Source organism: Propithecus coquereli, unplaced genomic scaffold, assembly GCF_000956105.1.
Source record: "Propithecus coquereli isolate 6110/MARCELLA unplaced genomic scaffold, Pcoq_1.0 Scaffold60, whole genome shotgun sequence".
Lineage (NCBI taxonomy): Eukaryota > Metazoa > Chordata > Mammalia > Primates > Indriidae > Propithecus > Propithecus coquereli.
The window spans coordinates 1,569,493-1,580,706 of record NW_012151952.1 but is presented as its reverse complement, the minus strand read 5'-3'; the positions used below and the strand labels follow the sequence as shown (position 1 = coordinate 1,580,706).

Genomic DNA, 11,214 nt, shown 5'->3' with positions numbered 1-11,214 from the left:
ATCCGTCTAAAATCAACAGGAAATGTAATTACTCTTTGAAAGTACTCTTGTCCTGTCTTACAGTTGCTAAATGGATAAAAAAAGAGAGCAAGATATTATTTGCGTTCAGAATACCATTACAAAAACAAAGATGGGAAGAAACAGCAATGATCTGATAAATGTCCCATGTTAGTGGCACAGGGAAGAGTAAGACCAGCCCACATTATTAAGCAACACTTTCCCCTCCCATGGTATGAACTCACTGCTTACTGTCCTGGAATCTCTCTAGAGATAGGTCTCTCTATTTTGTAAGTACAAGAGGAGGTTCAGAAGAAATCAAAAGGGAACCTCTTATTCAAAGCCACCATGTGTCTTTAATGACTTATTCCATGTTCTCTACTATTTATTTTCCCACCGTTTGGAAAGCCTTAACTCCAGCTAGATGAGGACGCTTGCCAAAGCAAGTGTTGTTTTGCACTGTATTATAAATATAACGTTGCTTAGGCTGAAATAGGGAGATAATAATATTCTTTCAGAGCATATATTCTTTGGTGAGAGCCCAAAGTAATATATAAGCATCAGCTGTGGCTTGATTATTATTCTTAGGCCAGCCCATTCATGTGGCCAGTTCACACATCACGCCATTCATCACTTTCTCTAAGCTGTTAGTGTGAATACCCTTGGTGTGTATTGCTATTTCCTGGGTTTGAGTAATGTTGAAACTCATCTTTAGACTTGCAGTCTTGCAGGGACCCTTTCTCTGCTTCTGTGTAATGACTGAAGTCGGTTCAATGTTTCTCAAAGGCAGAATGCATCATCACCAACACATTATCAAACCCGGGCAGTAAACTTTTTTCCTATGTCTTTGCTGCAAAGAAGGAACCAAGACAATCTTAGGTTTAAGACGATAAGGCCAATCATTAATTTTTGAATGTGTACATTTCTTGGAATGTATTTCATAAAAATAAATCAGCACAAACATTTTTACTCAACTTGTAAAATCCCTCTAAGTTTTCCACATTGCCTTCTAAAACCAGAGTGGGAAAACACCGATTGAAAAATAGTTTCTCACCAGTGGTAGTTATAAAGTAGAGCAGGTGTCAGAGTGACCAGCACCAATTCTTTGCAACATTGGCTAGTTGTTCAGGAATGACAAGTGTGCACACGCTCATAAACATACACTCCAGAAAATAATGTGACCAATGGCAGCTTCTGGCACTAAGCTTATCAAATAGTTCATCTCCCTTGAAAATGCATTTCTTCATATACACAGATTGACAGGTAATCAATCATGCAGTTTTCATGGAAACATTTCTAATTCTTAGTGTAGACAACAACACATAAACAAATAAAAATTAGATCGTTTTCTTACCTTTTAGAAAGCAGTCAAAAGCTATACTGTTGGTGGGATAGTGTACCAAGTAACAGACTTTTGTACACTCTTTCTTACTGGTGGTATACAGTCTACAGGAAAAGTAAATATATAGGTATGTATAAAATGTGCACACAATGTTCCTTTTCATCATTATTATTATCGTTACTTTTTCTTTTGGAGAAAAGGCTGCGACAGAGACCATAGACACTATGCCCACCCTTTCAGAGGGTTCCCATAGCCTTCGGTAGACCAGTTCACCACAGTTCAGGTACCTCTCAACATGGGAGTACTGGTGCCTTCTGGGTTAAGGCAGTTGGGTTTTACCTGCTTGAGCTGGAGCAGCTGAGGGAACCAGCCCCAGAATAATTTATCTATCTGGTCAGAGCATTATTTTCTTCCTGTTGCCATCCCTTTTTTCTCAGCCTATTCCAGTCATGCTGACCAGCCGTGCAGTTAGTCCAGAGGATGAAACAAGTAACATAATGTTGAGCATGTTAGGGCTCCAAACAAATGAAGAAGCAAAGCAAAACAAGAACCATAACAAATTAACACAGCACAGGAGTGTGTTCCAGAACTTTCTAGGCATCATTTTTTGTGTAGGGTTTGGTGCCCACATCCATTTTCCAGCAGTCTGAGGCCTTTTCTTTTCTTTTTTTGTTAAATACCCTCCTTACATTGACAGTTCTACTTTATGCAATAATCTATTTCTCTGAGAACAGAAAAAGTTTTTATTTATATAGTTTCCTTATAGTAGATGCAAAAATGGTAGTAAAAGAAAAATAGCATCAGAATACAAACTTATATTTAAAACACCTTATTTTATATTTTAGGTATAAATTATTTTCTTTTCACATGTGCGTCACCATATAGTATTCATTGGCTTAAACCAGTCTTTTATGCAGTGTACGTCCAGCCTCTATCCCAGGATCAGTTTATCGGTTATGCATCCCCACTCCAAGAAGGGGGTGTGTCCCTCGCTGTCCACCTGCCTGCCATCTCTAGTTGGTTGCTACTGACCTTCCAGAGTAAACTCTCTGTATCTAGCCAACATATGTGAGGTGTTTCTCTGCACTGCCTGGGGGGCACTGGCTTAGAAAATGGATGGTTGTTTAGAACAAAGGTAGCTTAGGGCCTCTCATCACTATGCCCTGTGATCCTTTGCCAAGGAAAGCATGAGACCAGAGGATTATTCACAGAGCATCTTCTGGCTGTGACCAGTCCAGGTGAAGAAGGCAGCAGCTCTTACCCACCCATCCCAATAAAGCCATGCTGCCTCTCGGGTAATATTATCCATCCAACTTGAAAAGGACCATAGCGGCCATCAATAAGCCATAGCCCAAGCACAAACATGGCCTCCTGTTTATCTGGCATCTTCAAGTTTGCCATGAACATACATCTGCCAAGTGAACTGTAGAAAGTGCAGGGAGACATGCCAAATTCAGGATTCAGGTGGGAGAACTACAGTTTTTGAGGTACCCTTCTTCTCAGGAAGGAATGTTGAGAAGGTATCATCTTGGCCCGATCTAAAAGGTATCCAAATGAGGTCAGGCTCTTTTGAACCTCTAGCAACAGATGTCTTATTTATATAAATAAAAATTCAGTAAGTAGCTGAGCTATACCCTTATGCCCTTTGAGCTTGCTATTTTCAATCTGAATGCAGAGACCAGCAAGTCTTGGCCCAACTCTGAGTATCTAATGTCAGCAGTGTACAGATATATTAAAACTTTCAGGTTTACTTTTTATTTACTCCTTACGGAAGAAAAATTTATTTCAAACAATGCAGTTTCTGTTAATGAAGCAACTTAAGAGGAAAATTGAACTTCTTGAGAAAAAACAAGGCAGTGTTGGGGCAGTTTTAATGTTTGCCCATATTAAGCCAACAAGCAAATTCATTTTCATGGAGACATGTAGCTGCAGTGTGGAGTTAGATGAGCAGAAGCTGCATGCACCAGATGGCAGACTGCAATGACGGAGCAGAGCTGTTAAACGTGGAAACACTGAAGATTGAAATACATTGAGACTAAGTGTTTAGAGCAACAATGAATAAGAGGACATTTCTATGCTACTGTTTACTTTGTAGCTCATACTGTGAACTGGACTTCCTCTCAGATACCCTTCTTCAGAAAATACTGTACAGAATTTGCCCACTGGAGAGAGACATTCCTTTATTAAGCACATAGTCTGTGTTTTTGTTTTTAACCAGATAGCTTAAATTCAGCAAATAATCTCATTGCTACCAAAATTCAGATACTGGAGAAAATTTGAGTTATATTTGGTATTAAACAGAATAGGATGATGTTTCTCAGCACAGAATAGTCATGTCCGTTTTTATTAATTGAATTTTTCATGATTGCTCTTTCCCTATATACGTACATTTTTGCATTGCTGAGGACTGGTTTTCCAAAGGTAATTGCTCTCTATGATGTCACTTTCTCTCATCATAGTGGCTCCCTTTGGGATGGTTAAATGACTATTTGTTTGCATGTTTGTCTCATCTCAAACATTTATTCCTTTAAGTTGACTTGGTCCCAGATCAACGTCAACGCTAAAACTCTGCGAGCTACATCCAGTGCTGACTCAGACTGAGCGTCCTCGAATAAGATCCTTGCCAATGTCTGGAGCTGCACTGCCCAATACAGTAGCCACGGCTACAAATGTCCATTTATTTTCAAATTATTTAAATTGTTTAAAAGAAGTAAAATAAAAAATGTATCTGCTCAGTTGAGTAGCCACATTTCAACTGTTCAACAGCCACATGTGCTAGTCTTACTATATTAGACAGACAGATATAGAACATTGCCATCATTGCAGAAATTCTACTGGACAGCTTTGGTGTGGATAAGGTCCTTGGATTCCTCTTTGGGACCTTTGAGAGCTGGGCCGTCAGAAACCCCAACGTTTGGAGGTACATGAATCTACTCCTGTGGTTCAGCAAGTATCTAGTCAATGTCTTCACAGTGTTTTAGGAGTGTCTATATAATACCAAAAGAGCTAAAGCAATTTTTAAAAATCTTTGAGACTCGTTGCAAGACAAAGGCTCTGTTTCATTTCTTTTTCTTTTTTCTCTGAACTATATATCTTGGCTCTGTGTAGACACTAGAACAGCAACAATAAAAGCCCAACAAAACTTTTTCAAGGAAATACATCAAACGAATTCCAAATGGAATCATTGCCATGATCAAAATAGACAATACAATTTTGAGTTAATAAGATGAAGCCTCTACCTGGACAGCCTTCTCTGAGCTCAGATTACTCCTGTCTTTGTACACAAGACAACAAGCAATAATACATCTTACAGCATGATTGACTAAAGAATCTCCCACCAAACATCATTAAATTTTGTATATACAAACTGTATTTTCAAATGGGGAAGCCAAAAGGGTAGTTTGTGCGTTGGAATTTTGACATGGCACTCATGTTCTAAGAAGCAGAGGAGCAAAGAGGAACAAGCGTGGGTTTAGCAGTCAGACCTGGGTTTTAGTCCAACCTTTACTGCCAACGAGATGCGTGACTTTGGAAATGACCCTTAATCATGTGAAGCCTAGGTTCTTCAGTAAAATGAGCATAATAATACCCACTCTAGAGACTTGTTGTGACAAGCAAGATCTTCCATACAAAGCATTCTGCATAATGCCTATTTCAAAGAGTACCTGGTGCCAGTATTAGTATTTATGTTAGTGCTAGCATTTTAACAACCACTAAAAAGCCTAAAAAGCTTCAACAAGGATTGGACCTAATTATTAAAAATTAGCAACAGTAGAGATGTTTTTGAAAGTTAATATTTGTAGTCCAAATTCAAAATTTCTAATTTGGTCATTATTTGTCATTACACAGAGACTTCCAACTGTGTTTTGTGCTTGTTGATTTTTAGCAGTATGTCTAGTTAAATTTGTATGTGTGTGTACAAATATAAAGCTGCTATTGGAATATATGTAGGGTAAGAATCTTATGCCAGTTGGACAAGAGGTCCTATAATAAAAATCTACAAAATTATAAGCATGCAGGTATATTTATCAATACAGGTATAGGTATAAATAGATAACACATGTTCATGAACATACTTTTCAGGAATCAATTTCATCTACCTCATGGCGTTCAATCTACCTTTAATTGTACCATCATGTCTACTTAACAAATCATACTGAAATTTATTTTTAAGCAAAGCTTTTTCGCTCCTCAGGAATGAAAGGAAATTGACATTTAATTGATATACTATTTGCTAGACACATAATGTTTTTTGATACATTTCTCTTATGACATAGATGTTATTACCTCCATGTTATACGTAAAGATGCTGAGTTTTGGACAAGCTCAGTGACTCTTACGGCCACTGGTAAATGGAGTGGGCTGGATTTGAACCCAGGTCTGTTGCAACCCAAAGCCCCTGCTCACCGAATGCCACAGCAATTCAGCATCCATTTCCCCTGCTCTCGATTGGCACATTGCTCTGGACATAGACCAGAGCCTTTCCATTCATTCTGCCTCTCCCTTCTCTCAGTGTGGTCCTTTCCTTCCTTTAGCTTTGTCCCAGATCTCGTCTATTGAAAGGTCAAAGCGAAGCCCACAATCTTGGTAATTCACCTTGTTACCCTGTCTATGTATTTTCAAAGTGTTTCACAATATCCACTCAATTATATATATTAATAAATGCAGATGGGCAAAGATCATGGATCTTTACACAGTATTTGCCAGGACCAAACCCACTTGGCTGCTTTGTTTTTAAAGGTATCCTCTCTTACTTGCAGGGCAAAAAGGATTTATTTCCTCAAGAATATTTAAAATAGAAACTTCTTTCTGCTTGGCATTAAGCCTTTGCTTACAAAAATATCAGCTTATAACTGAAATATAATATGTGGTAAATGACAGTTAACCTGAAATCTCTTCTACCGTGAGGACAGGAAGTGTCATGAATGCTTGAATCTATCTCATTCTAAATGCAATTGGCCAAAATATTCCTGAATTGTAATTCCTAAAGTTAGTATTTTTAATCTGAAATTCACTCTTACTGCCATATTTGTATTAAAATGAGCAATCAGGAATTCTATGTGTTTAACCTCTGAGCTGGTCTCGTGTTATTTACAAGGTGACAGCTCTATGCCTGTTTTATTTGGGGTCATTTGCAGGTGTGACTGAAGGCTCCCAGGGTATTGCAGATATGCCACGTAGCATCTCAAATCTAATATTTCTTCCTTAATCCCATCCCTAAAGTCTTGTCTTTCACAGACTAAAACTCTTCTGCAGTGATGTGGTAGATCTTTTTCCCACGTGGTGAAGGTATTAGCAGGGTGGTGTCTGGACCTATGCACTTGGATGAAAGTTTGACAACTTTATCCAATATTTTATGTGACTTTGTTTCCAGAAGACTTACTTAGTAAAAATATATATATATATAATAACTTTCTCCATATTCATATGCCAGTGGAAAGAAGTTATGCTTCCGAAATTCTTAAATATTCTGATTTTATTCCTACTGATACAGCTCATTAGGTATGGAACTTTTCCTAACAGGAAGTTATTTCCCTAACAGGAAGGCTGCAAGAAAGGTGGCTCACAGCCTGATCAGTGTGTTTATGTCAATTGGAGGGTTCAGTACCAAAGGACAAGAAGCAAGGGAAGGGAGAGGCCTCACACTTCTGAAGCAAAGCCTCTGAAAGCTTCTTTCTAACAGGGAGCGAAATGAAAGTGGTGGCAGGAATGAGTCAAACTCAAAAAAGCAGAAGTTAGCATTCGCCAGAGCAACCCAGTCCCCAAGAACAGAACGGTCACGATATTTTCCCAAAAAGAGGCAAGCACACACCACATTTTCTAGAGCTTCCTGATGCAGAAGGGGAAGACGGAAGGAAAGGAGAGTTACTTACTGTTTGGGTCTACGTTTTCACAGAGTTCTGTCTTTGCCTCACCGTTGGGTCTGTCACTGGGTTTGTGTGACAGCCGCGATGACATGGTGGCTGCTGTGACTACCGCCTTGAAGCTTCGCTTCCGTTTCTGGACATTGAGTTCAGGGTGAAAAATGATGATGTACACTTTCGGCATGTATAGCATCCCCAGCGCCACTGACGCACTTAGGTTCATGGAGATTGTAAGCGTGGTAGTTTGTATGTAGAGCTAGGAGACACAACACACAAGGCACTATTACAAATAAAATGACCGCAGAGGGCGTCTGAACACTTAAAGCGATGTCAAGAAAGACTATGGCTAGGAAAGAAAACAAAGCAATCTGCAGGGCATTCTGATAAAAAGGAAGACAGAATGACTCTGCACACTTATTGGATATTTGTGCATCTATTAATTGATTGCATGCCATTGGGTGAATACATGCATATGCTTGCCCTGGAAGTCTCCTATGTGAAAGTTCAGGGTAGACCTTTAATCAGACTTGAAAGACTTTTAATCAAAATGGAAGCTAAATATGAAGACATGAAGATCACAGGGATTTGTAATCTTGAGTGAGATGTGCTTATTTTTTATTTCCCATACGTACAAAAGAGGGTTAACACTACATGATTTGTTACTGCACTGAAATTCTGAGCCCTTATTGGAAAAGTCTTTATGTTAATATGTCTCTTTTGTATTGATTTTTTTAAAAAGGTACACCTTCACCATCCCTACCAAGGAGTGAGTGGAGTTTCCACGAAAACTGAGACCTTCTTGCTTAATACTGTTTTACAAAACACAAATGACAAGTGACCAAGATCTAGAGATGTTACCTTGTCCACTCTCTTTACATCGACAAATTACTAATAGGGTGCAAAACCTCATTCTAACGTTGTGCTATTTGTAGTTTGGATAGCATCCCCACAGATGTCCTTGTCTCCTTTTGCTTCCTAAGGAAATCAATAGATCAACCAATTGCTTGCTGTCCAATGTGTTAAATCATTACCTTGGCTGTAAATTTAAGAAGGTGATGGTTGAAGGGTGTGGGGAGATGTATGATCATTAATGGGAAAGCTACAGAAAATTTGCCTTGGTCTAGTTGTGTTTGTGACGTGCCTTACCACGATCCAGAGCCACCCATATGCTCAGGCATGTTCGTGTTTTACATGATTTTCAAAGGCTATTTAAATTGAACAACTAGCTACCATTGCTTTTCATGTCAGTGTAAAGCCTCGCTCCTTGGCAACGCATTCAACCACAGTACTCCACAATTGCGTCTTCTCATTGGTCTGATGATAAAACTCCCGCGCTTAATGGAGTCTATGACCCCACATGCTTTGTGCTTGCCTAAGTTTTTAGACTAATTGTCCCTCAATTCTAGCTCCCTGACCCCCCACCCGCCCCTGCCCTGCCTTCCCAGAGCTCCATTCATATGGGTTGTCGTTCACATCTTGAGTGCACCGTACTCTTCAATCACAGAACTTTTAACATACCATGCTTCTTTATTTTATTTTATTTATTCATTTTTTTCTGTATGGAATGTTCCTCCTTTGCTTCTTAGAACACCCATCCCAGGCTGCCCTCACCCACAGCCTCCACTCTGGGCCACTTCTTCATTTACACGCTCTCAAAGACCTGTTTTCTTTAGATCCTTGGTCTCAGTTTTTAATTATGCTCTCACTACCTCCATCCTTTGACTGTCCGTCTTCCCGACTAGGCCTCAAGTTCCACGAAGGCAGAACCTGTCTTTACGGGGCGTGGTTGTGTCTGCCAGTGCAGACAAACAGCAGGCACTCCACAGACACAGGGTGTGTCTGCTCATTTGTATAGTGGACACCCTTTTCCTACCTGTGACTGGTAGTCACAGGTGGTCAAACGGCCTATCTCTAAACACGCAAGAATTTCCACCAGGCTGCCTGGAAATTTCTGATCTTAATTCTTCAAGCTGAGGCCCCAGTGAAATCAAAAGTAACTTTGCCATCTTGTCTGGAAGGAATACACTTTTCTAGCCAACAATGAATTTGAATTTGTATGAACTCTGAATGGTTAAAAGGAGCTGCCAGCTGCTGATTCTATAATATATAATGAATGTAAAATAGAAAGGCAAAGCAATATTGAACTAATGATCCTTTAGGTTGTAAATTAGATCATATTTTTAAAAGTCATCTTTCCTGCTAGGATACCTTTAGACTTTTAACGTAATTCCACCTTGCTAGCCTACAGTCTTCAAGAAAGGCTTACAGTGGTCACAGGGCTTTACGGACCTGACCACGTTCCCTCTTTCCCTCATGGTCAGGGCTGTCATCCCACTCTTGAGGGCTTTGTAAACCACGGTTAGTTCAGCCAGTCCAAGAAAAGAAAGAGTTATAAGCTATTCCATGGGATCTTGGGTTTTGTTTCTCTTTCTCTGCTTATGAGCAAATTTTGCAGTTGAAGAAATTATTCACAGTTTGTTTTTGTTTTATTATTTATACATTACTATAAATTATATATGTATGTTTGCATATATTTGAATGTGTATGTGTGTGAATACACACATACCTTTTCTTAACAAAGACTACTTAGAAACTTAAGACTCCAAAACTATGAAGTTTATTTAATTGAGTGTTTAATTTCATTATTTTCATACTAGAGACCATCAAGATGCAGATATTTTGTTTAGAAACTTTTTCAGTCTCTGGTGGTACTTCAGAAGTATGTAAAAACCAAGATAATGTCACCGACCATATTTCTGCACCCCTGCCTCTCAAATCCTCTTTACACACCACGCTGGATAAGGATGAGTAGGTAGAGCTAGTCTGAGTTCAAGTCCACATACTAGTGTTGTGACCTTGGGCAAATTACTTCTCTTCCGCTTCTGCAACTGTGAAATGACAATAATTGTACTAGCACCTACCTCCTAAATTTGTCTTGTTGATTAAATAAGTTACTATCTGTAAAGCGCTTAGGATAGGACCTAGAATATAGCAAGTACTATGTAAGTATTTTTTAAATAAGTACAGTCATGCATTGCTTAACAGTGGGGTTGTGTTCTGAGAAATGTGTGGTAGGCGATTTTGTCAATGTGCAAACATCAAAGAATGTACTTACACAAACCTAGATGGTATAGACTATGCCTAGTCTATATGGTGCTGCCTATTTATTGTTCCTAGGCTGCAAACTTATACATGTTACTTTATTGCATACTGTAGGCAACTGGAACACAATGGTAAGTATTTGTGCATCTAAATAATAATATATTTAGACATATAAAAGGTACAGTAAAAATACAGCATTATAATCTTATGGGACCACCACTATATATGTAGTCCTTTGTTGACCAAACCATCATTTTGTGGTGCATGACTATGTACGACATGAGGATAAGAAGGCTTCAGTCTACAGAGATCCCAGAGGTATTGGTCCACAGGGATGTCATCTCACTAAGCCCTGGAAGGAAACTAAGTCACTGAGTCTGTGGCCTTTGGTGAGGTGGAAGACTCGCTGCTAAGCCCTGAGTTTTCATCCCAGCATCTGCTTTTAGTGCATTCTTTTAGCAAATGCAGCAGATTTATATTTGGTCTCACAGCTGTTCTTGTTTTACCTGATGCTTATTGTATAGCACACCACACTGTTTAAGCTTGGGTATTTCACACCATTTTCTTGTCTTTTTAATCTTTTTAGAAATGTAAAGGAGTTGGTGATCGTTATTAGTCCCTTTTGTCAAAGCATAGGGGTCCCTGTGTACAGTTTTATTTAGATCAAGCCCCTCTCCCAGGGCTGACTGTGCCAATCCCATTTCAGCTGTCAGAAGGGCATCCGCAATGGACGAAAGGCCTCCCTCACCTTGGCCAATCCTGCATGGCCCAGGCCAGTGGGAAGGACACAGACTGCCTTGGGATTTTCATGTGTTTTGAACATTAAGCCTTAATTTTTATCATCAACCTAAATGAATTTCTAGAATCCAATTTCTGCTCCTAGCTTGAACGTGGCTTTTCTAACACCCA

At 39.3% G+C, this 11,214-nt stretch overlaps 1 protein-coding gene across 1 annotated transcript in view; it reads right to left on the bottom strand.

Moving 5' to 3' along the window:
* Positions 1-1,372: 1,372 nt before the first annotated feature.
* The window catches only part of GRM7 (glutamate receptor, metabotropic 7), a 1,039,395-nt gene continuing 1,029,553 nt past the window's right edge, over positions 1,373-11,214 (bottom strand). Inside the window, exon 10 of the mRNA XM_012659244.1 lies at positions 1,373-1,443. Coding sequence (XP_012514698.1) covers positions 1,373-1,443 — 71 coding nt within the window. The remainder of the gene's footprint in view (positions 1,444-11,214) is intronic.